The 27,199-nt window shown below is 35.7% G+C and overlaps 1 protein-coding gene across 9 annotated transcripts in view; it reads left to right on the forward strand.

Moving 5' to 3' along the window:
* ATP2C1 (ATPase secretory pathway Ca2+ transporting 1) overlaps positions 1–27,199 on the forward strand; it is a 195,254-nt gene that overhangs the window by 72,429 nt on the left and 95,626 nt on the right. For 8 of the 9 annotated variants that reach the window (XM_077130098.1, XM_077130105.1, XM_077130097.1 and 5 more), the window contains 4 exons: positions 17,607–17,717; positions 19,110–19,226; positions 20,496–20,585; positions 25,291–25,326. In XM_077130098.1, coding sequence (XP_076986213.1) covers positions 17,607–17,717; positions 19,110–19,226; positions 20,496–20,585; positions 25,291–25,326 — 354 coding nt within the window. The remainder of the gene's footprint in view (positions 1–17,606; positions 17,718–19,109; positions 19,227–20,495; positions 20,586–25,290; positions 25,327–27,199) is intronic. The other variant, XM_077130100.1, reaches the window with a different exon arrangement.

The following is a 27,199-nucleotide window of genomic DNA, read 5'->3' on the forward strand; positions in this document are numbered from 1 at the left end:
CAGTACAGTTAATTACACTCACAATAATGTGCTACCATCACCACCATCCGTTTTCAACACTCTGCAATCAATGTAAATGGAAATTCTGTACAAAGTAAGCATTAATTCCCCATTCTCTATCCCCAACCCAATCTATATTCTAGATTCTAACTCTATGTCAATTCTTTTGGGTAAATATGCCCAGTAGACGGATTGCTGGGTCATATGCTAATTCTCTACTTAGCTTTTTGAGGAACTGCCAAACTGTCTTCCACAGTAGCTGTACCACTTTTTATATTCCCACTAGCAACAAATGAATGTTCCTGTTTCTCCATGTCCTCTCCAGCACTCGTAATTTTCTGTTTTTAAAAAGTATCCATTCTAGTGGGTGTGAAATGGTATCTTGTTATGGTTTTGATTTGCATTTCCTTAATAGCTAGTGATGTTGAGCATCTTTTTGTGTGTTTGTGTTTTAGCTGTTTTTTTCCTCTTTAGAGAAATGTCTGTTCAGGTCTTTTGCCCATTTTTTAATTGAATTGTTTGTCTTTATTGTTGAGTTGTAAGATTTCTTTGTATATTCTGTATATTAAACCCTTATTGACTATGTGGGTTCCTAATATTTTCTCCTGTCTGTTCAGTAGGTTATCTTTTCACTTTCGTGACATAGTCCTTTGATGCCCAACAGTTTTTAATTTTGAGAAGGTCCCATTTTTATCTTTTCACTTTCATGACATAGTCCTTTGATGCCCAACAGCTTTTAATTTTGAGGAGGTCCCATTTATCTATTTTTTCTTTTGTTACTTATGAATTAGATATAAAGCCTGTGAAACCATTGCATAACACAAGGTCCTGAAGGTGCCTCCCTATATTTTCTTCTAGGAGTTTTATAGTCCTAGATCTTAAAATTAGGGCTTTGATCCATTCATTTTGAGTCAGTTATTGTATATGGTGTGAAATAGGGGCCCTCCTTCATTTTTTTTGCATATGGCTATCCAGTTGTCCAGCACCATGATTATTTTTTTCAGTGTATTTATATTATGCTACATTCCAGGTAGTATTGCCAGCACTATTATTGAAGAGAGTGTTTTTTTTTTGCATTGAATGGTTTTGGCACCCCAATTGAAAATCAGTTGACCATAGGCATTTACACATCAATGCCTCTATGAACATTGGTGTGTAAATGTCTGTTAAAGTCCCTGCTTTCAGATCTTCTGGATATGTACTGAGCAGCAGAATTGCTGGGTCATAGCTAAATATTTAGTTTTCTGAGGTACCACCAAACTGTCTTCCACAGTGGCTGTACCATTTTACGTTCCCACCACCAGTGAGTAAGTGTTCCAATTTCTCCACATACTCTCCAGCATTTGTAGTTTCCTGTTTGTTTCCATTGAAACCATCTAATCAAAAAGTCCCACCCACATTTGGGTGGGTCACATCTCCATAGAAGCAACTTAATTAAAAATAATAATAGAATATTTTTCTGTTATTATATAAATAATAAAAAGAATAGTTGCTATTCTTGTAGGTGTGAGACAATATCTGATTGTGGTTTTGACTTGAATTTCCATAATAGCTCGTGAAGGTGAATACCGTTTCATCAAATAGCTAAAAAGCTATTTGTGTTTCCTCTTTGGAAAAATGTCTATTCATGTATTTTGCCCATTTTATAATTGTGTTGTTTGTCCTCTTATTGTTAAGTTGTAGGATTTCTTTATGTAAAAATACTGGATATTAAACTTGATACTGGATATCATATTAAACTTGGTACTGGATATCAAACCTTTATCAGATATATAGTTACTAAATATTCTCTCCTATTGAGTTGGCTCCCTCTTCACCTTTTTGACAAAGTCCTTTGAAGTACAGAAATGCTCAATCTTGAGTTCTTGTTCCTCTATTTTTTCTTTCATTGCTTGTGTTTTGGGTATAAGGTCTAAGAAACTACCTCCTATCACTAGGTCTTGAGGATATTTCCTTATATTTTCTTCTAGGAGTTTTATGGTACTAGCTTTTGTATTTAAATCTTTTATTCACTTTGAGTTAATCTTTATGCAAGGTGTGGGGTAGATGTCTGCTTTCATTTCTTTGGCTATGGATATCTTGTTCTGCCAGCCCCATTTATTGAAGAGACTGTTCTGTCCCAGATCACTTGACTATAGATCTGAAGGTCTATTTCTGAACTCTCAGTTAGATTCCATTGGTCAATATGTCTATCTTTGTACCAATACCATGTGGCTTTGACCACCATGGCTTTATAATAAGCTTTAAAGTCAGAAAGTGTAAGTCCTCCCACCTGTCTTCTTTTTAAGGATGTTTTGGCTATTCGAAACCCCTTTCTCTTCCAAATAGATTTAATAACTAACTTTTCCAAGTCTATAAACTAGGTTGTTAGAATTTTTATTGCTATGTATTGAATCTGTTGATCAATTTGGGTAGAATTGACGTCTTAAAGATGTTTAGGCTTCCTATCCATGAACACAGAATGTCTTTCTGCCTCTCTAGATCTTCTTTGATTTCTGTTAGCAGTGTTCTGTCGTTTTCTGTATATAGGTCTTTTATATCCTTGGTTAAGTTTATTCTTAGATACATGGTTCTTTTAGTTGCTGTTTTGAATGGAGCTCCTTAATTGTCTCCTCATCATTAATTGTGTATAGGTACATCATTTAATTTTGTAGATTAATCTTGTATCCTGCCACTTTGCTGAATTTATTTGTTCAAGGAGCTTTGTTACAGATTTCTCAGAATTTTCCAGGTATAGGAATATGTCATCTGCGAATAATGAAAGTTTTACTACTTCCTTTTCAATTTGGATGCTTTTTATTTATTTTCCTTGCCTAATTGCTCTTACTTGAACTTCTAGCACAATGTTAAATAACAGTGGTGACACTGGGCATCCTTATCTTGTTCCTGATATTCGGGGGAATGTGTTCAGTCTCTCACTATTAAGTATGATGCTAAGTGAGGGCTTATCCTATATACCTTTTATTGTATTAAGGGGATTTCCTTCAGTTCCTACCTTTTGAAGTGTTTTTATCAGAAATCAAAGAAGATCTAAAGAGGCAGAAAGATATTCTGTGTTCATGGATAGGAAGCCTAAACGTCTTTAAGATGTCAATTCTACCCAAACTGATCAACAGATTCAATACATAGCAATAAAAATTCTAAGAGCCTAGTTTATAGACTTGGAAAAGTTAGTTATTAACTTTATTTGGAAGAGAAAGGGGTTTCGAATAGCCAAAACATCCTTAAAAAGAAGACAGGTGGGAGGACTTACACTTTCTGACTTTAAAGCTTATTATAAAGCCAATTCCTACCTTTTGAAGTGTTTTTATCAGAAAAGAACACTGAATTTTGTCAAATGCTTTTTTAAAAGTGCCAGTTGAGATGATCATGTGATTTTTTTTCTCTTTCAGTTTTTGTTAATGTGTTGTATTACACTGATTGATTTTCTTGTGTTGAACCACTCTTGCATGTGTGATATAAACCCCACTTGGTCATGGTGTATAATTCTTTTAATCTGTCGCTGTATTAGATTTGCCGGTATTTTGTTGAGAATATTTGCATCTATATTCATTAGGGAGGCTGGGCTGTAGTTTTCCTTTCTTAAAATATCTTTATCAGGTTTTGGTATTAGAGTGATAGTAACTTCATAAAATGAGTTAGGTATGTTCTTTTAGTTTGTTAATGCTGAGGGTTTATCATATGTGCCCTTTATTGTATTAAGGAGGTTTCAATATACTAGATATTAGAACTGGAAAATGCAATATACTAGAAATGGGTTGGCTTTTATAAAGGGGATTTATTAAGTTACAAGTTTACAGTTCTAAGGCTATAAAAATGTCCAAGCTAAGGCATCCAGTCAAGATATCTTGACTCAAGAAAGGGCTGATGACTTCAGGGATTTCTCTGTCAGCTGGGAACGCACATGGCAATGTCTGTTAGCTTTCTCTCCCAGCTTTTTGTTTCAAACAGCTTCCCCTGGAAAGCTTTCTTTCTGTATCTCAAATTATCTCTGACTGTAGCTGAAAAAAGAGAGCCTAAGCTTTTTCCAAAAAATGGTTCCCTCTTAAAGGATGCCAGTAAACAACTCACCTTAAATGAGTGGGGAGATATCTCCATGGAAGTCACTTAATCCAAAGGTCCCACCCACGATTGGGAAAGTCACATCTCTATGGAAACAACTTAATAAAAAAAGTCGCACCCACAATATTGAATAGAATTAAAGAAAATAGATTTTCTGGGGTACACAACAATTTCAGCCCAGCACAGTACTGCTCCTTTTTCGTCAGCTTTTTGGAAGCGTTTGAGCAGGATTGATGTTAGTTCTTTTTTGACTGTTTGGTAGAATTCCCCAGTGAAGCCATCTGGCAATGGCCTTTTCTTTATAGAACGATTTTTGATGACTAATTGAATCTGTTTACTTGACATTGGTTTGTTGAGATCTTCTCTTTCTTCTCAAGTAGGTGTAGATTGTTTGTGTGTTTCTAAGAGTTTGTCCATTTCATCTAGGTTGTCTGGTTTGTGGCATCGTAGTTGTTTTATAGCATCCTCTTGTGATGTTTTTTATTTCTTCAGGGGCCATGGTAACGACCCCCGCCCCTTCTCATTTTTTTTTTTTTTTTTTTTTTTTTTTTTTTAAAGAGAGAGGGAGGAAGGGAAGGAAAGACAGAGAGAAGGAAGGAAGGATGGAAGAAAGGGAAACATCTTTAAACATTTTCTTGTTTTATTATATTTTGTTTGTTTGTTTGTTTTTTACATGGGCTGGGGCCGGGAATCGAACCGGGGTCCTCCGGCATGGCAGGCAAGCACTCTTGCCCGCTGAGCCACCGCGGCCCGCCCTCCCTTCTCATTTTTGATTGTTTGTTTGCATGCTGTCTTTTTCTTTGTCAGCCTAGCCGGGGGTCCATTTATTTTTTATTTTTTATTTTCTCAAATAACCAACTTTCAGTTTTATTGATTCTGTCTAATGTTTTTTTTCTTCAATTCATTTAATTCTGCTTTAATTTTTATTATTTCTCTTCTTCTCTTTGATTTGGGGTTAGTTTAGTTTGCTGTTCTTTCTCTAGTTCTTCTTTTTTTTGCTCCTGATTTTTTTGTTGCTGATTTTTGGTCTTTCTTCTTTTTTTAATGCAGGCATTTTGGGCAGTGAATTTCCCTTTCAGCCCTGCCTTTGCCACATCCCTTAAGTTCTAATATGTTGTATTCTCATTTTCATTCATCTCCAGATATATATTGATTTCTCTTTCAATTTCTTCTTTAACCCACTGATTGTTTAAGAGTGTGTTATTTAATCTCCGTATATTTGTGAAAGTTCTGTTTCTTTGGTGGTTATTGATTTCCATCTTCATTCTAATGTGGTCAGAGAAAGTGCTTTGAATAATTTCAATCTTCTAAATTTATTAAGACCTGTTTTATGCCCCAGCATGTGATCTGTCCTGGAGAACATTCCATGAGTGCTAGAGAAGAATGCATATCCTGGTGTTTTGGGGTATAATGATGTGTATGTGTCTGTTAGGTCTAATTCATTTATCACATTGTTTAGGTTCTTTCTTTTCTTATTGATCCTCTGTCTGTTGTTCTACCTATAGAGGAATGTGTTAGATTATTTTTTAATCCATTTTGCCAATTTGTATCTTATAATTGGTCAGTTTAGTCTGTTAACATTCAAAACTATTACTGTAAAGGCAGTTCTTGAATCCTCAATCATGTCCTTTTTTTTTTTTTTTCTGTCAAATCTATATGTTCTTTTCCCACTTTCTCTTTCTATCCTTCAAGTTACCCTTATTGATACTCTTCAATTCTGTGCCCCCCTCCAGACTTCCCTTTCCTATCTTTTTGTTTTTCAAACCAACAGGACTCCCTTTAGTATTTCTTGTATGGCAGGTATCTTGTAAAAAAATTCTCTTAGCATTTGTCTGTAAAAATTTTTATCTCTCCCTCACTTTTGAAGGACAGCTTTGCTGGGTAAAGAATTCTTGGCTGGAAGTCTTTTTCAGAATTTTTGCCTCCATGGTACCTTTTGAGTAGTCCGAACTTAGTCTTATGTGGCTTCTCTTGTATATGGTGAGTTGCTTTTCTCTTGATGCTTTCAGGTCTTTATACTTCTCTTCAGCATTTGAAAGTCTGATTAGTATTTGTGTTGGCATGGGTCTATTTGGATTTATTTATTCTATTTGGGTTTGTTGGGCTTCTTTGATTTGCGTATTTATGCTTGTTATAGGGGTTGGAACGTCTTCCTTCATTAGCTCCTTAGCTAATCCTTCTTGCCCTTTACTCTTCTCCTGGGACACTGATGATTCTTATATTTGTGCACTTTGTGTTGTGCATCATTTCCCTGAGATCCAGTTCTTTTCTGCCATTTGTTTTTTTGTGTGTTTAAATTCAGTTGTACGTTCCTCACTTATTCTTTCTTCTGCCTTTTCATATCTGCTGTTGTGTGCCTCTAGTAAGTTTTTAATTTTGTCTACAGTGTCTGTTAAAACCACGGTTTTTCCATTTACTATTTATTCTTTCAAATTCTTTATGCTCTTCTAGTGTCGTCTTGATATTTTTTATGCCATTAGCAAACCCATGGAATTTATTTAGGAGATTTGTTTGAATGTCTTTGCTTAGTTATTCCAAGTTCTGTGTCTCCTCCAGTGTATTAATTTGGTCATTTGACTGGGCCATATCTATCTGCATCTTCATGTGCTTTGTGATTTTCTATTGACTTCCAAGCATTTGATTATCTTGATAAGGTTATTTTAAAAGTTGATTTCTCTTGCTTGTCTAAGGTTTTGTATTTTCTTGGGTTTATGTTGAAGGTCTCCTTTTGCTCTTGGTTTGTCAGTAATTTCCTGCCAAACCAAGACCCCGATCTCATGCTGGTGATGCAACTCTAATGAAGATCTGTTGAAAACTTTTCCATGTCTTCCCAGTGGATGGAATTCTTGGGCCACTTCTTCCTCTCAGGCCCACTTTTCCCCAGCTATGGCAGCTGGCTTAGCAGGATGGAGACTTGGTGCAATTGAAGCCAAGGCCGCTGGTTTCAGTGTGCACTGAAAGTCACCAACTATGGGGCTGGGGTGTGGGCATTGTGTACCTTGCAGAGAATCTGCTTGGGTCCCAGTGGGTCTGATGGTTGCCAGGCCCCCACTTGGAATGATCTTGGACTTCAGGACTGAGTATTTCAACTGTCCTTGCCCTCAGCCAACCCAGAAAAGCCTGACTGTGTAGTTCAACTCTGCTCACTTCTTTAACCTTGCCTCTCTGTCCATATACACCTGAGGGCTCCAGGCCTCCATGGTGAAAGGGAAGCAGTCAGTGGTGGGACCCAGCGAATCTCTTTCCCTAGCCAGTTAGACTGGATTCTTTCTGTGTTTCCCCCTCTTCCCAAAAGGAAACCCTCCACCCCCCTAGTCTTTGCCTACAAGACAGGTATCCACAGTGGCCTGTCTCAGGGATCTGAGCCTGGCACTGTACACTGGCTGGAAAGTGTATGTGCAGGCAAACCAAGTCTGCTGGCTTCTGGGTTCCCTATGGGAGCTCCTGGCTGTGGAGCTGAGAGGGGAGATCTCCCAAGCTAGCTGCATAGGCTGGCCCTGCTCCTTCTAAACCCGTTCCTTCCTGCACACCACCCAGGTAGAGTCATGACAGAGCACACTCACCCTGTTCTCTCCATCCCAATTTTTCTGCTTTTGCATCCAGAATCTCCCTGTATAGTGTTGAAGACCTTCTCTGGTCACAGGCACCCTGAAACTGTTTCCTGGTTGGTTTTCTGTCACTTCTCTAGTTGTTCCACAGGGCAGGGGTGAACTCAACCTATCATATTCTGCTATCTTCCTGGAAAGCCTCATCTCCAGTCATTTTTATCTCCACTTCTGCCATTCCCATATCCCAAGGGGAATGATTTAAGCTGCATTTATCCCTAGGCCAAGACTTTTTTTTTTTTTTTTGTAATTTAAAAATCATTTAATACAATGAGTGAAAAACTGTTTTGAATACAAAAACATTTCACATTTTTTAAAAAAACAAGTAATATCTTCTAAATTACTTAACAGATAACAGAGATCCACAATCCTTTATCTGAAACTCTTGGGGCCAGATGTTTCATAATTCTTAAATTTTCAGATTTTAGAAAGGTACTTCAATGCATACACTATATACTACATAACCCCCCAGCAGGGTCTGTGGCAGCACCCCATAATCAAATACATCACTATTTCTCCAACAACAAATAAAATGAATATTCACACTAAATGGGATAAGTAGATTCAGTATCATTTCAGATTAGATTTGTAAGCAAATGAATTTTGTCACCAAGCTTATGAAAAACATTTCATTTTCAGAGCTTTTGGGGTTTTGGAATTACAGATAAGGGAGTGCAGACTTTTATAAATTTATATGATAAGACATGAAAAATCCTTTCAACAAATGATGCATTTTTACAAGAGGAAAAACATAAGCTTACAAATACATTATAAATTAACGTGGGTGAATTCCTTTTGATATTTTTAAATGTACATCTTAAATAATATACGTTATCAGTACACATAGCACATTTAACAATTTTTATGAGAGTCAACTGTTTTAAAGACAGAAGCACAATCCTGTCAGATGTGCCCTAAAACTGAAAATGGAATTAAACCAACTGCTTATGATGCCAGGAAGAGCACTTGTTAAGTTCAACACAAGGAGATCAGGTTATTCTTCAAGTTCAATTTTATTTGCAGCAGTCCCAACAGAAACACAGGCAGACAACATTTAATATGCATGTTAGTTGAGGTGTTCTTCTCTATATACATTTTCAGCCTTATGCCCAAAAGGCAAAACTTTAAAAGGCATTTTTAATCATTAAATAAGTAATGTTTATACCAGATTTGGAGACATGTGGGTCACAAAGATGCTCTTAAGTAGCCGTAGTATTTGAACAAGTCCATTGACTTTTTATAAAATCCTGTCTTTAAGGAGGTTAAAAGTAATCAAACTCAAAGCATTGCACAGGTAAAATCATGAGTGACTTCTGATAATAACCATTTCTTCCACTGGCTGGTTCTGCAGAATAGTTTCATGGGAGAAAAACAAATTTCCAACATGTGCTGAGACATCTTCCATAAATTTGGTGACAGTGAACAAGTAGCAGATCATTCTGTTAACCAACTCCAATCAAGATTCATCAAACTACTGCCATGTTCCTAATTTGCTTCACAAATAATAGTGCTTAAATGGCCAAGACAGTTCAAATTTTCTTCTATCACTTGTGCTAAAGTCTCTCCATCTTGAAGAGTTACCATGCATGACAGAGGATGTCTACATTCTACTGAAGTTGGGGGCAGTGATGCTGATGTCTAGGCCAAGACTTTTAATAGTTACTAACATATTTTTTTTTCTCCGATCCCTCTAGTGGACTTTGCCAATATTTTAAAATTATCTGCTCATCATATTCTGGGATGTGTCTGGGCATTACATTAAGCTATGGAGAATTACAAGCCCTCATTTCCATTCTGGGTTCCATGTGTTTGTGTTGTTTAAATAAACTATCCAGACAGGTTGAGTTAGATTATATGCTACTGAAAATTTAGGTTTTGGACAAAAACAGCCCCTCTTCCTTTGGTCTCAAAGAGTAGATGAAGTTTGAAAATACGAACAATGTCCTCCTTACCCCTGTATTCTGATTTACTTAGTCCTGACCCCTATTGGCTTCATTCTTATCACTAATTGAAGTTTGATCTCTTTTTTAGTTTAACAGTTGTTCTGTATGGCAGTCCTGACTTTCAGATTTGCAGAATTCCTACTCTTGAGTCTTAGGTATCACATAGGTACTCAGAGTTCCAGAGAAATACCAGGTTATACATATATAGCACAGCCTCTCAAAATACAGAAACAATAATTACAGCTCCGGACTAAATGGTGACAGCTATATGAGCTCATAATCTAGGCCCCAATTTTCTTGTAAGTATTTTATAAATGAGACCATACAATATTTGCTCTTTTGTTTCTGGCTTGTTTTGTATCACATAATGTCCCCCAGTTTCATTCACATTGTTGTATGCTTCAGGAATTCATACCTTTCTATGGCAGCACAATAGTGGATCATATATATATATACACTACAATTTGCATTGTGAAGAAGAAAATCTGCTGCTTAGTGCATTGTTCAGCCAACTCCATCCATTGGGCATCATGTATAATGTTCAAAGTCAGCAGTCCATGTCTCACATTATCTTTACTTAGTGGTATAATCAACATTCTCAATTTTGGACAATTTTCATTTCTCCCAAGAGAAAAATAACCAATAAACACACCCTCACCAAATAGAAAATCCAAACCTCCCCTTAACTTTTGTCCTTTCCCCCATTATTTACAACTGGTATTGCGTGGTACTGGTGATGGCCATAGCATGCAATAATAGTTGTTCTCATATACCCCAATATTATAAACTCTTTGAACAAGATTCATACCTTTGAAGTAGTTCGTGCAACTACTTTGTATGTGTGTAGTGTTAATTGGTGGAATACATGTCTCTGTAAGACTCCTTTCCATTATGTTTACCTTCAACATGGAAGTATTACTTATAGACCCACTAATGAATTGTCTTCACTACTCTTCATTTCCTTACATTTAAGTTCAACCTTGTTGGCTAACTATTTATCCATCTCTCACTTCCATGTTTCTTTAGGTTCCCTGTATTCTGTATTATAAGCCTCTGAGTTTACATTTACCAAGGTCATAAAATCAAAATCATGTATTATCTATCCTTTTATGTCTGGTTATTTCACTCAGCATTATGTTTTCAAGGTTCATCCCTGTTGTCATATGCTTCAGGACATCATTTAGTCTTACTGCTACATGATACTCCATTATGTGTACATTTTGTTTATCTACTCCTCTGTTGATGGGCACTTGGATTTGTTTCCATCTTTTGGCAATTGTGAATAATGCTGCTATGAACATCGGTGTGCAAATGTCTGTTTTGTATCACTGCTTTCAGCTCTTCTGGATTTATTCCGAGTGGTATTGCTGGGTCATAGGGCAACTTGCTATTTAAATTTCTGAGGAGCTGCCAGACTGTCTTTCATAGCAACTGTACGATTATACATTCTCACCAACAGTGTGTAAATGTCCCGATTTCTCCATATCCTCTCCAACATTTGTAGTTTCTTATTTGTTTAATAGCAGCTGTTCTTATAGGTGTGAAGTGGTATCTCATTGTAATCTTGATCTGCATTTCCCTTATAGCTAATGAGAATGAGCATATCTTCATGTGCTTTTTAACCATCTGTATTTCCTCTTCAGAAGAATTTCTAGTCATATCTTTAGCCTACTTTATAATTGAGTTGCTTGTTTTTTTGTTGTTGAGTTGTATGATTTCTTTATGTATACAGAATATCAAGCCTGTGTGTGATGTGTGATTTCCAAATATTTTCTCCCATTGAGTTGGCTGCCTCTTCAACTTTTTGACAGTCTTTGGAGGCTCAAAAGCATTTGATTTTGAGGAGTTTCCATTTATCTATTTTTTCTTTTGTTGCTTGTGCTTTGGATGTAAAGTTTAGGAAGCTATCTCCTATTACTAAGTCTTAAAGATGTTTCTCTACATTTTCTTCTAGGAGCTCTTTGATACTGGCTCTTGTGTGTAGGTACTTGATCCAATTTAAGCTAATTTTTGTATAGTGTGTAAGGTAAGGGTCTTCTGTCATTCTTCTAGCTATTGATATGCAGTTCTTCCATGCCCATTTATTGATAGACTATTTTGTCCAAGTTCAGTGGGTTTGGGAGGCCTTGTGAAAGACCATAGATTTGATGGTCTATTTCTGCACTCTCGATTTGATTCCAGTGATAAGTACTTATATCCTTATGCAGTACCATGCTGTTTTGACCACCGTGCCTTTATAATAAGCTTTAAAATCAAGAAGTGTTAATCCTCCTACATTGTTCTATGATCTTTTTAGCTATTTGTGGTCTCTCCTTTGAAATTAATTTTATTTATTGGTCAATTTAAAAAAAATATTTTTATTGATCTGTCTTCATACACATACAGTCCATCCAAAGTATACAGTCAGTGGCCCACAGTATTGGCACATAGATGTCTGATCATTTTTAGAACATTTGCATTACTTCAGAAAAAGAAATAAAAAGAAGAAACTCATACATCCCATACTCCTTATCCCCCTCTCATTGACAACTAGTATTTCAGTCTACTCAATTTTTTTTACTCCTTAGCTCTCCACTATTATTTACTTTTTATCCTTATTTTTTTTACTCATCTGCTCATACCCTGGATAAACAGCATCAGACACAAGGTTTTTACCATCACATGGTCAAATTGTAAAAGCTATATAGTTAGTCTTCTTTAAGAATCAAGGCTACCGGAACACAGCTCAACAGTTTCAGGTACTTCCCTTTCAAATTAATTTAACTAGCTTTTCTGAGTCTTCAGAGTAGGTTGTGGGAATATTGATTGGTATTGTTTTGAATCTGTAGATCACTTTGGGTAGAATTGCCATCTTAAGTATGTTTAGTCTTCCTCTATATGAGCAGGAAATGTCTGTCCACCTATTTAGATCTTTATTTTAGCAGTGGTATATAGTTTTCTGTGTGCAAGTCCTTTACATCCCAAGTTAAGTTAATCCTAGATACTTGATTCTTTTAGCTGCTATTATGAATGGAATTTTTTCCTTATTTTCTTCTCAGTTAGGTCATTGCTTGTATATAGAAAAATTATGATTTTTTGCATATGAATCTTACAAAGTTCGCTGAATTTGTTTATTAGCTCTAGAAACTTTGTCATAGATTTCTCGGAATTTTCAAAGCATAGTATGTCATCTGCAGATAATGAGAGTTTTCCTTCTTCCTTTCTGATTTGGATGCCTTTTATTTCTTTTCCCTGCCTAATTGATCTAGCTAGAGCTGTTACTCAATGATGAATAATAGTTGTGACAGAGGGCATCCTTATCTTATTCCCAATCTTAGGAAGAAGGTTTTCAATCTCTTACCATTGAATATGATGCTCGTTATGGGTTTTTCCATATATGCCTTTTTCATATTGAAGAATTTACTTTTGATTCCTGCATTTTAAATGTTTTTATCAGAAAAACATGCTGAATTTTGTTGAATGCTTTTTCAGCATCAGTTGAGATGATCATGTGATTTTTCTCTTTCGATTTATTAATGTACTGTATCATATTGATTGATTTTCTTGTGTTGAAGTACCCTTGATTCCTGGTATTAAAACCGCTTGGTTGTGGTGTATAATTCTTTTAATGTGTCATTGGATTTGATTTGCAGTATTTTATTGAGAATTTTTGCATCTATATTCAATAGGGAGATTTTGCTGTAGTTTTCCTTTCTTATAGTATCTATACTTGTTTTGGTATTAAAGTTTTGTTAACTTCTTTTTTTTTTCATGTTAACTTCTTAACGTGAGTTAAATGGTGTTCCTTTTTCTTCAAATTTTTGTTAAGAGTTTGAGCAGAATTGATGTTAGTTCTTTTTGGAATGTCTGCTCAAATTTTCCTGTGTAACCATCTGGCCCTGGGCTTCTTTTCTTTATAGGAAGATTTTTGATGACTGATTGAATCTGTTTACTTCTTATTGGTTTGTTGAGACCTATTTCTTCTCTAATCAGTGTAGCTTGTTTGTGTGTTTCTAGGAGTTTGTCCATTTCATCTGAGTTGTCCAGTTTATTGGTGTATCGTTGTTGATAGTATACTCTTATGATTTTTAAAAAAAATTTCTTCAGGGTCCGTGGTAACAGCCCCCCTCTCTCATTTCTGATTTTATTTGCATTCTCTGTCTTCTTTTCCTTTTCAGCCTAGGGAGGGATCCATTGATTTTATCAAAGAATCAACTCTTGCTTTTATTGGTTCTTTCTTTATTCTGTTGTTCTCCAATTCATTTAATTCACCTTTAATCTTAATTATTTCTGTTCTTCTATTTACTTTGGGGTTTGTTTGCTCTTCTTTCTCTAGTTCCTCTGTAGCCTAGACTTTTGTATTAGTATTGAAAATGATGTACTCTCACTCCACTTAACCTCCCACTCCTTTTATTTTCCAACATGGGCCATGTACTGCCTTTTTTTTTTTTTAACTGTAGTTCAGGGTCTTCCACTGTCTTTTAGGATTAAGATAAAAATTTCATAGTAGGACAAAAAGGACCCTGTAGGATCCTACTTAATTTCTGTGGCCTTATTTTTGTTTCACATGCCCTCTTGATTTATGCCCTCTTGATGTGTACAAATGTCTATTCTAGTCTCCACTCTCAGTTCTTCCAGGTATATACACCTAGCAGTGGGGTTGCAGAATTATATGGCAATCCCATCCCTAGCCTCTTGTGGAACCACCACACTGCTTCAGAGGGGCTACACCTCTCTGTTTCCCTACCAGTAGTGGATTGGTTCACTTTTTTGCCAAAGTTGCCAAGTCCACTCAACTGGGACAGACAGTCTCTTCAATAAATGGTGCTGGTAGAACTGGTTATACATACCTAAAAGAATGAAAGAGGACCCCATCTCACACCCTGTATGAAAAATTAACTCAAAATGGATCAAAGACCTAAATACAGGAGCCAGTACCATAAAACTAGAAGAAATTGTAGGGAAGCATCTTAAAGATCTATTGGTGGGTAGGTGGGTGGGTGGGATGCTTTCTCAGACCTTACAAACAAAGCACAAGCAGTGAAAGAAAAACACAAAATTGAAGAATTTTGTGTTTCAAAGAACTTTGTCAGATTAAAAGGCAGCCTTTTCAATGGGAGAAAGTATTTGAAAACCACATATTTGAGAAAGGCTTGATAACCAGAATTCATAAAGCACTCCTATAACCCAACAATAGAAAGTCCAATTAAAAACTGGGCAAAAAATTTGAATAAACATTTTTCCCAAGAGGTAAAATGTTTGGATAAAAAGCTCATGAAAAGATGCTCAACTTCACTACCTGTTAGGGGAATGCAAACCCAAACCGTAAAAAGCTATAATTTCACACCTACTAGAATGACCACTATTAAACATATAAAAAACTACAAGTGTTGGAGATGATGTGGAAAATAGGAACACTTGTTCACTGCTGGTGAGAATGTAAAATGGCACAGCTGCTGTGGAAGACAGTTTGGTTGTTCCTCAGAAAGCTAGATATAGAACTACCATATGATCCAGCAGTTTCGCTGCTAGGTATATTCCCCAAAGAACTGAGAGTCTGCATTCAAACAGATATTTGCACACTGATGTACATAGTGGCATAATTCACATTTGCCAAAAGGTGGGTATAATCAAACTGTCCATCAACCGATGAATGGTGAACAAAAATATGAATATGATGGAATATTATTCAGCACTAAGAAAGAATGATGTCCTGAAGCATGTGACAACATGGATGAACTTTGAAGTAATTAAGTTGAGTGAAATAAGTCAGACATCATATTGTATGGTAACACTACTATGAACTAATTATAGTAAGTAAACTCAAAAGAGTTGAAATCTGAAATACAGGTTACTCAGAGATAGAATGAAGGTAAAGAATGGGGAGCAGATGCTTAATGTGGAGAATTTTTAATTAGGTTGAATTCCACTATTTGGAAATGGATAGAGGGCATTGATGGTAGCACATTTTCATGAGAGAAATAAACAGCTCTGGTTTGTGTTTGTGTTTGTGATTGTGGTTGAAAGAGGAAGTTTGAGCTGTTTACGTCAGTACTAGGAAAGCTAGAGGATAAAACATGGGACTGTATAACACAGTGAACCCTGTGATTGAAGATAACTGTAGTGAGTGGTACAAATATAAAAATATTCTTTCATCAACTAGAACAAATATAGGTCACTATTACAAGGAGTTAATAATAGAGTCATATATGGGGGAAGCTATGGACTATAGTTAACAGTAATATTTTAATAGTTTTTCATTAATAGTAACGTATTACACTCATGTTAAACGTTAATCATGGTGGTGGAAGGGTACATGGTATTGTTTGTTTGGGTTTTATTTTTGATTAATGTAAATGTTCTAAAATTGATTGTGGTGATAAATAACATGTGGTGATACAACTCTGTGATGATACTGTGAACCACTGACAGTATACTTTGGATGGATTGTATTGTATGTGAATATAGCTCAATAAAACTGCTTTAAAAATTAAAGAAATAAGGAGATACAGAGACCTTTAGAAACAGAGATTGAAAGAGAGAGAGTGCACAGACAAGATACCCACACAATAAATAAAACCCCTGCCAGTTGGTTTAGTACTCATTGTTTTAGGTATCATGTAATTTTCAAGGGGTATTTTTTTTCTTCGAGGTTTATCTTGGAGGTGGTTCAGTGAAGTTTTTTCTGCATCCTAGTTTGTTATACAGATGTGAAAGAATGGTATTTAAAACATGCATAATTTATATGAAATTTACCGTATTTTCTCTAAGGTTTTAAATTTCTTAATTATGTAAAACCTGTTATACCTTAAAATAATCTCAAAACATTTGTTGTTCGGCTTGTAGGAAAGGTAATCTGTTCCCAGTTTCTTCAGAATATTTGGATACTAATATCTTCTCATTTAAAGTGAGAAAATATCTTTGCTTTAAGGTACTTAAACATTCATCAGTGTCTTTTCAATAAATGAGTTTGGAAAATGTATAATATAGTCATGTTTCCGGTAGTGACCAGAAACCCATTGATGCTTGAGAGAATGTATTTCTTCAGCTATTTACCAGTTTTGAGAATAAGTACAAAGAATGTTTATGCATGTAAGACTCTATAATGACATTTTTAAAAATAGTAGAATCTTAAATTATTATTCTGTGATCCCATTTTCTGAAAGAAGTGTTATCCTAAAAATATTGATCATCCAAGGTTGGCAACATTCTACCTGAAAGCTTTAAACCTTTTATCTTGGCATTCAGGATCATTTTATTTAGTGAGTTTTCTTTTCTAAAGTTTCAGTAGTCTGGAGTTTTTGTCTCCTACTTGCTTTCAAAGCTTTTTGTCTATAGAGAACCTCAATTTAGGACCCAGGAGAAATCTGGACTGGGGATTTATTTCTCACATTGCTGTTAAAAGTTTTTCTGTAGGTATTTGCTTTACCATATGATTAACTTGGTTGTCAACAGCCGGTTTACTCACCTTTTCACCTCTGCTGTTTGTATCTTTTGCTTCTCATTTTCCCCATGGTTTGAGAATAGCGTTTTAAGTCTGACTTGCTTCATGATGTTTCTGTAGTTAGAGTAGCCAAATGTCCTGTTTTGAATGGATAGTGAGTTGGCCAGGGAGGGTAGTTAAAATGAAGAAACTTAGCTGTCCTTTGTTTTAAACATAATGAGTTTAGAGGGTTAAGACTATGTGTAGTCAATCAGGATCTGTTACGCAGGGCATCTGTTGCACTTTTTTACCCTTGATGCAGAAATAAAATCTTTTAACTTTTATGTAAAAATCATTTTTGTTGTACCTTGCTCTAGTGTTAAAACTGGTTTAGTTTTTGAAGTGTGCTTTCAGGTAAAATAGCACATAGTATAAAATTTTCTTATTTTTACCCATTAATTGTATGAAAATACTTGTTTTTTTTTAACTATGGAAAATAAGTTGCTGAGAATATTCAGATTTCACTTATTGTTCAGCCTGCATTAGAGTTGTTTGGTATATTAAAAATATTTTTCCTTTGGTGTTATTTCCTAGGTTGCACGTTTTCAAAAAATACCTAATGGTGAAAATGACACAATGATTCCTGTATTGACATCAAAAAAAGCAAGTGAATTACCAGTCAGTGAAGTGGCAAGCATTCTCCAAGTAAGTGCTTGGTAGAGAAGGAAAAAGATTGTAAAAATCAGTCACTTAGGTTCTATAGATCATTGCTGTCAATAGAACTTTATATGATGATAAAAATACCTGTTCAGCACTGTCTATTACAGTAGCCACTGAAATGTAGCTATTTCAAGTATCAATTTAATTATTAACATGAGTAGAGTTTGGAGTTTACCTTTTTTTTCATAGCTGTTTCTAAGGTAAGTAAAAGCTAAGTACAAGTTCAGAACAGCAAACAATGTAATTTAATCTCTTCTATTTAAAAAACATTCTAATGAAAAACATGAAGGAAATATTTTTGTAAGTTTTTTAATATTTATACTCTTTTAAATTTTTATTGTGATAACAGATACACAAAAAGTTTTCCATTTTAACCGCTTTAAGTATACAATTCTGTGGTGTTAATTGCATTCATGATGTTATGCTGCCATCACCACCATTCATTAACCAAAAGTTTTCCATCATTCCAAACAGAAACCCAGTACCCACCCTCTTCCTCGGCTGCTAAAAAACACTTATGTTTAATAAATTAAATTTTGAATGGCTCCATGATCACATTTTAGTATAAAGCTTTTGGCCAGAGAAACTAATTATTTTGAAAACACAGTATATTTCACTTTTCAGTGATAGTTATGATAATAAATCATGTGACAGTGACTGAAGGATGTAAGTGGTACTCATTAAACATAAAATGTCTGTCCCAAGAGCCAATTAATTCATCTTATTTATGAATTTATTAACTTATTATTTTGATTAATTTATCATACAAATTTTTTACTGAATAATTATGTAATGCAAGAGCAAATATGATACCACCCTCAGGGTTTTGGTAGGCTTATAGAACAAGGAAGGTATCTATGGCCTATTGAATGTTCTTTTGGAAAGAATAATTTTAGAAAACAGCCTAACAGCAATAACAACAAAAACTAATGAAATTTATCAATATTTGCTTCTCTTTAAGGCTTGTGGCTGGTTTGTATTATATACCTCCTTATAGAAAAACATGTGTTTGTATGCTGAATGCTTACTGGTTACATTTAAAAAAAAAACCCAAACTTTATTGAGGTATAATTTACATTCAATAAAATGGACCCATTTTAAGTGTATAGTTTACATTTTGGTAAATCTGTGTTCTTGTGTAACTACAACCACAATTGGTGCTTTTTCATCACCCAAAAGCCCCTTGTGTCCCTTTGCAGTTAATCCCCCCAGCTGTCACTGCTGGGCCTAAGCAATCTCTGATCTGCTTTCTATTACCTTAGATTAGTTTTGACTTGTAAAATTTTCTGTAGATATGATCATAAAGATATACTCTTTGTATTTTTCTTCATTTGTTCCGTACTTAAATTTACAATAATTTCTGTGCAAAATCTAAAGGCTGATCTTCAGAATGGTCTAAACAAAAGTGAAGTTAGTCATAGGCGAGCCTTCCATGGCTGGAATGAATTTGACATCAGTGAAGATGAACCATTGTGGAAGAAGTATGTTTCTCAGGTGAGATTTTTATTTCTTCCTTTACTGTGTAATTTATATGAATATTTGTTAAGATACTATTTTACCTTGGGATAAGATAATAAATGAGGAACCTGGTGCCTAAAAACACCAACATCATATACAGGTGGTGGCAGGAACTGGATTCAAACCCAGGGCACTCTGACTTAGTGAGGTTTATCATTTTTCAGCCTTGAACTATATTGTAGTTATAGTTTGATTTTGCTAGAGCAGTGATTTTCGATCTTCTCTGTGCATTAGACTCAACTTGGAATGTGCAAAGAAATGCTGAAACCTGGGCCCTATGTCCAGAGATTCTGATTTCATTGGTCTGGTATGGGCCTTGATATTGGATTTGTTCGAAGTTCCTCACATGATTCTGATGTGAAGAAGGATTGGAACCATTGTGCCTGGGAATGAAGCCTTGGTTCTCAAAGAGGGTGAGGGGTAGTGGCATCTGACCTTCAGGTTATACTGTCCAGGTGTTGAGGCTGTCTGGGGGGATATACTCTTTGTAGCCCATTTACTTTGCAACTTTGTCAGTGATTGGCACCACTTTGGCAGAGGAGCAGATTCTGACATCAGAGCCCTCACATTTGGGGAACAGGATGTCCAGTTGGAAGAATTTGAGGTGACTTGGTGCTTAGTCATTTAAGTGCTGCCTGATAGTGTTGTTGCTATGGTCCTGTTTCTTTGCATACTATTGTCTAGCTAGGAAGATATCAGGAAAACCCGTCTTGAGGAAAATCTTTAGCTTCTCCTGTGAAAGGATCTTACTTATCTGTTCCTAGCTACCTCCAGAGGTTTGTTCCTGTGGTGTTTGGATCAGTCACAGAATTGTAATCTGCACTAATTTATATGAGAAATGTTTGATCCCATGAATCTCGTAATTTAGCTATTCTGCCAGTGTCTAACTGAAATCTTTAGCTTAAAATCATTCCCCTCTTTTACTAGCCCCACTAGAAATTCAGAAGTTATATTTATTAATTGATTAAAATATATGTTCTATGAAGAATTGTTAAATTCTTAGTTTTAAGTAGTGATATTTTTCTTTCTTTAAAAAAGAAACTGTTATGAAGTGGAATCTTCTCAGTGTAGTTAAGTGTATATTTAGTGTAAACAATATAAATTGAAAAGATAAATAAGTCCAGTGTACTCTTATAATTTTTAAATCTTGCTGCCATGTTTTTTTTTTTTAAGGCTTTTCAGAGATAGAACAGACCTGTCATTCATGTTGAATAGTGTTGAATTGCTGTTTGTTTTTACTTGCAGTTTAAAAATCCCCTTATTATGCTGCTTCTGGCTTCTGCAGTCATCAGTATTTTAATGCATCAGTTTGACGATGCTGTCAGTATCACTGTGGTAAGGAAAACTGCAATTTTTTAAACTGTTGATTCATTATATAAATTAAGATTGGTTTTTATTTGGAGAGTTGAGAAATACTTAATGTTTCTTCAGAGTTTTTTTTATTAATATCCAAATTCTGCTTTTAGTTGCTATAGTCTCCAGTAATGTCTAACAGTAGGTGATTGGCCCACATGAAAATTATTTAGGAATTTAGTTTTTTAGAATAAAATGTTTTATAATTATCCAGTTAAATTTTCCATTTTTTAAACTTTCCAATTGAGAGTATGTTTTCACAAATTGCGAACTAAAGTCTGACGTGAAATTAAAAATGATTTTTTATCATGGTCACTATTTACTGTGTACAGTTTTATTCTTTCTAGCTAGTTCATTCTAGCTTTCACTGATAAGTTTCTTCATGTTTTTTTTCCTTGCTCCTTTTTTCCTTGTGGTGTAAAAATTTATAACAAGTACAAGCATTCATTAAAAGATGTGTTAAGTTATGCTTAAAATTACAGTAGATATTCATGTAAAACAGCAGTCCTCAAAGTGTTGTTTGCGGACTCCCAGGAGTCCCTCAGACCTTCAGGGAGTGTATGAAGTTAAACTGTTTTCATAATACTTTTCATTGTGTTGACATCTGCATCAGTGGCACAAAAGCTGTGGATGGTAAAACGTTGCAAATCAAGGCAAGGATGCCAAACTGCTAGTAGCCGTTGTTTTCTGTTACTGTTTCTCTTAAGAATGTTCTTGGTAAAGAGTTAAAAATTAATTTTATTGAATCTGTATCCTTGATTACATGCCTCTTTAAAACGTATGTGATGATTTGAAGTATGCATCAGGAATTTCTACATATTGAAATAAGATGATTGCTTCAAGTAAAGACAATTGTTTAAGTTGTAGGAGACAAACTAGTTACTAAGACTGAGGTAATTGGCAAACTTTTTATTTTTTTAATATGTAGAGTAAGCCTGGTCACGCCAAGGAGACAACTGACAGAATTTGTTGCCAGTGATAAAATTTAAGCTTTTGAACGACTGTCAGAGTTTAGAAGATTTTTGCTTACCACCACGAGCTGAATAGTTTCCTAGTACTTCTCTGATTAGATCAGCAGCGAACTTTCTGATTAGATCAGTAGTGGAAAGAAAAGATATGATTCTTTTTGCTTTTATGAAATATGTCAACCTTTAAAAGGTTTGAATAGCTCAGTGTAACAATATTTTCCAAATCACTTATTGTTATTGTTAGAAAATCTTAAGAGCCGTACAAAATATAACATAGATAATGGATTTTAATGTTACAGGCCCTGAGAAGTTCATTAATAAGTTTCAGATTCTGCATTCAAAATTATCTTTAAGAGGTGCACAGGTGGTTCAGTGGTAGAATGCTCACCTTCCATGTGGGAGATCCGGGTTCCATTCCTGGACCATGCACCCCCCAAAAAAATTATCTTTAAGAAACTGACACTTGTTGAATTTTGGTGTAGTAGCTAAGAATAATATCCACAATCATTTAACAAGCTATTAATGTATTCTTCCCTTTTCCAACTGCTTATTTTTGTGAGGCAAGATTTTCTTCATATACCTAAACCTAAGCAACGTATCATAATGAATTGAATAAAGAAGGAGATATCAGAATCCAGCTTTAGGTATCCAGCTTTCTGTTAAGCCCAAAATAAAACATGTTTTTCTATTAAGCCCAAAATAAAACGTTTAGAAAAATTTAAAACATTGCCAGTTTTCTCCAAAACTTTTTTAAAAATGCGATTTTCATTAAAAAATTTGTGCTAACATATGTTCTCGTTTGTAAGCTGCTGGAATGCAATATACCAGAAACAGAATGGCTTTTAAAAGGGAAAATTCATTAAGTTGCAAGTTTACATATTCAAAGGCTGTGAAAATGTCCAAATTAAAGCAAGGTGATAGAAATCTTCAATCTAAGGCATCCAGAGAAAGATACCTCAGTTCAAGAAAGCCAATGACATACAAGGTTTCTCTCTCCACTGGAAAGACACTTGGGCGAGCTTGGTGATGTCTGCTAACTTTCTCTCCAGGCTTTTTGTTTCATGAAGTTCCCTCAGGGCCATTTTCCTTCTTTATCTCCAAAGGTCTCTGGCTGTGTGGGCTCTAAAGATTTTTCCAAAATCGTTCCCTCTTAAAGGGCAAACCCCACCTTGAATGGGTAGAGACACATCTCCTTGGAAAACATCTAATTAGAAATTCCCACCCACAATTGGGTGGATCATATCTCTAAGGAAACAATCAGAAAGCTCCCACCCAGCAGTACTGAATGAGGATTAAAGGACAAGGCTTTTTAGGGATCCACAACATATTCAAACTGGCACATTGCACCCTTTAGACCCCCAAAAGACATGTTCTTTCCAAACGCAAAATACATCCATTCCATAACCATATCAGAAAGCCTTAAACCATTTCAGTAAAAATGCAGATGCAATACAAAGTCAGAAACAGTATGAAATCTCACCCAAGTCAGCTACAGGCATGGTCTGCCCTAAGGCAAAATTCTCCTCTGGCTCTGGACCTATAAAAACTCAGAGCAGCTTATTTGCTGCCAACATACAAGGAGGTATAGTCATAGGATACACATTCCCATATTCATTGGGAGAAATTGGAAGGAACACAGGGGTCACCGGATGCAAGCAGTTTCGAAAACCTTCAGGGCAAACTCCAGTAGATTTCATATTCTGATACTCATTTATCTTTGGGGCTTTAGAAAACAGTAGTCCCACCCTTTCCAAGGACCTGCGTAGCAGCCTTCCTCTCTCCAAGTGCAACCTTGGGGAACGCTGGGGAGACCACCTTTTTCTCGGCTCCACCCTCTCCAAGCACTGGAGCTGCACCGAGGCTTCCTGCTATCTCCAGGGTACACACTTAACTCCTCCATGGCAGCCAGCCTCTCCCCAATCCCCAAGGAATGTGCTCCACCCTCTCCAAGGCCTGAGGTGACACCATTCTTCCACCGCAAGGAAGTGGAAGACCCATTCTCTGCCTTCGGGGTAAACTCACCCTCTCCAAGTACTTGGGTGGGTCCGTTCTTCTGGCCCTAAGTTTCTTGACTTCAAACCTCAGCCTCCATGGTTCTGCCTGTGAACACATTTTACCTTCATTTTGTCACTTTTCTGAGCCTTTAAGTCCAGACTGGCAGTCATTCTATTTACACAGATTCTACAACACTCTTGGTGACTTGTTGTAGGCTCGGATCATGCCCATCAGACAAGGAATTTCCACAAGTCCTTCTTGGATAGTTCCATCTTTAATCCTGGCTTTTTTTGTAATGGCTGACTGGTTCCATGTTTGGTTAAATCCTCATGTGGGACACTATTCTCTGAGGGTCTCCCTTCCAGAAGCCCAGAATTTTCCATAACATGAGTTTCTGGTTTCATTGTACCCAAGAGTACAGTTCTCAACTTACCTCTTTCCCCTTGCATTTTTTTCCCCTCTTGCATTTTACAATAAGCTTCAAGGAGCAGCCAGACAGCATTTTTCTAAATGTTCTGCTGAATATCCAAGTTCATTGCTCTCACATTCTGCTTTCCATCTATAAAGAATGCTTTCCTTCTAGTCTAGAACAGCACGTTCATCATTTCTGTCTAAGGCCTTATCAGAAGTATTTTTAGAGTCCACATTTCTACCAACAGTTTCTTCAGAGCTTTCTAGGCCTTCTCTTACAAGCTCCTCACAACTCTTCCAGAATCTTCCCCTTATCCATTTAAAAAGCCTTTCTAACAGTTCGGTATTTGTGAACTGCAGCAGACCCCCACCTCTCTGGTACCAAATTCTGTTCTAGTTTGTAAGCAGCCGGAATGTGATACACCAGAAACAGAATGACTTTTAAAAAGGAGAATTTGTTAAATTGAAAATTTACATCTTCAGAGGCTATGAAAATGTCCAAATTAAAGCAAGCCTGTAGAAATGTCCTATGTCAGGCATCCAGAGAAAGATACCTTGGTTCAAGAAGGCCACTGATGTTCAGTGTTTCTCTCTCAACTGGAAAGGAACATGGCAGCGTCTACTAGCTTTCTCCCCAGGCTTCTTGTTTCATGAAGCTCCCTCGGGGGTGTTTTCCTTTTTCATCTCCAAGGGTCTCTGGCTAGTGGGCTCTAAAGTTTTTTCCAAAATGGTTCCTTCTTAAAGAGCTCCAGTAAGCAAACCCCACCTTGAATGGGTAGAGACATCCCCATGGAAAACATCTCATCAAAAGTTACCACCCACAATTTGGTGGGCCATATCTCCAAGGAAATAATCAAAAAGCTCCCACCCAGCAGTATTGAATGAAAATTAAAGGACGTGGCTTTCCTGGGGTGCATAACAGATTCAAACTGGCACAACATGTAATAGGTTTCTTTTTTAGATAAAACAATAAGCAGAAATTAACCCCCATAAAGTTAAATGTCAGTAGATATAACCCCCATAAAGGACAGCTCTTTGTGGTCCTCTCTTTATAAGTGAATAGTGTGATCTGATATCAAAAAAATTGAGAAGCTGCCCTGGGGAAGCCAAGGAACTGTCATCTGTCAGTTTCTTCTCCTGTAGGCCTCTGGGCAAGTGTTATTTTTTTTTACTCCCACCTTTTCTCAGTGCTTAGGATCTGGTACTATGGGAATGCAATGAGAGTCAAAAAAATAAAATGTGCTTAAAAATTATTTCTAAAGTTAATATCTGATTTTATAGGCTATTTCTTTTTGTTTTTTTTTTTTACTTAGGCAATACTTATTGTTGTTACAGTTGCCTTTGTTCAGGTGAGTAATTAACCTATTTTGCCAACATGAAAATGGTATTTTAATTAGTAGCTTAAAAATACTGAGGTGGGGTAATGGTGGCTCAGTGGCAGAGTTCTTACCTGCCATGCCAGAGACCCTGGTTCATTTCTCGGAGCCTGCCCATGTAAAAAAAATATATGTATATTAAGATGGCTGAAGGTAATATCTATAGACATTGGGGCTTGGTAATATCTGATCAAAATATTTTATTCTTTTTGTCTTTGAAATAATTTTATATACAGATAGCTCTCCAGGGAACTCAGAGGGACTAATTTGCTTTGGTTGAACACTGGGGTGAAGAAAGCTTGTTTTTAATTTGATAGTGTTAAGGATAACTGAAACAGATAGACACAAAAAGCACAATAATAGAGAAAATAAAATCCAGTAATAGGTTTTTGTATTTTTCCTATTAGAAAATTTCAGTCAGAGTTTATATTCTTATGACCCCATATGTCTTAATAGCTATTAGAGCTAAGTCTAGAAGTAACAAGAAATGAGTGTAAAGTTAAAAGGTCAGTAATCCATAGATCTTTGTGACTGATCTCTCTACAGAATGGTTTATTTAACTCAATTTCTTTTTTTTAAATCTCATTTAAGTCTTTTTTTGGTAACCAAAATGCTTCTCACTACCATTGCTGACTTTTTAAAAAAATTCTTCATTTCTCCACATTTAGAAAGTTCTGATCTGATTCAAGTTTCCTATTCAGCTTAGCCAAACAGTAAATAATACATATGAAAAAAATCTTTCAAAAAGCAATGTAAATAATGTCAAGATAATATCAGAATTTTTATTAGTGAGTGTGGGCATAAATTAGCATGTAGGCTTAGTTTTAAGTTTATTTAAATATTGATAACATCTGCAGTTTTAGAAAAGTGTTTGAGAGTATTGGTAGGGTTCATTTTCTTAGCTTAAAGTTTTAAAACATGGTTAATAGGAGTAGAAGAATCATTCCAATTTTAGAGAAAAGAAGTACTGTTGTATGATCTTTAAGTTCATGCTCTTTTGAATCTTGACTGTAGTTTGAGTGATTGTGGGTATCTCAAATTCACAAATGATTCCCTTGGAATTTCCCATCAGTGTCCTGGTCTCCTAGAGTGATCTCTAATTTAGTATGTTCGATAGTAGCGTAGCAAAGAAAGTGAGGTGGAATCAGATCATCTGTAGCAAGTTTATGAGCTTCGTTAGAATAACAGTGGAGATCTTGATTCTAGGGAATCCTCTTGCTTATAATGGACAAAAGTTGCCTTGGGCAGGTGAAGCTAGTTAGTCTAGCATTGGTCATTCCAGACTAGGCCTTACTCAGAGTAGCTATTCAGGAAGCTAAGTGAGTGGTACTGTACCAGTAATTGAAACTTTCTGGCATCTTTAATATTTTTCAGGTAGAAGGGATGCCCTTGAGAATGATTCCTCCAAATATTATCACTGCATATGGAAAACTGTAGTTTGTTCTTTCTGTTAAAAGGAGAATCTCTACCCCCAAGAAAACCCTACAAAATTCCACTGGTTGGAATTTTACACAGTGATAGTTTATTATACACTTTTGAAATGCAATGGCTGAGACAGTTTGCTAACTATCTTGTTGTTTTACTTGATGGTAAACTCAAGGAAGAATCAAAATATGTCTGAGAATTCCAGTTTCACATTGGTAGATCTGTTTTCTTAAGATGGATGTGATCTTTTCCCCTTAATATGCCTATGAAACTGACAAAATATAAACAGCAATTAAATAATCTTTTCTGAAAAGATAATATTGACTATCAATTGAACCTATTGTAATGCTCTAACAGAAAATCTTTAACAAAAATTTAGCAGAATTTTGTAATGTTTCATCATTTTAAAAAGTTTTATTGA

This window comes from Tamandua tetradactyla, chromosome 15, assembly GCF_023851605.1.
Source record: "Tamandua tetradactyla isolate mTamTet1 chromosome 15, mTamTet1.pri, whole genome shotgun sequence".
Classification (NCBI taxonomy): domain Eukaryota; kingdom Metazoa; phylum Chordata; class Mammalia; order Pilosa; family Myrmecophagidae; genus Tamandua; species Tamandua tetradactyla.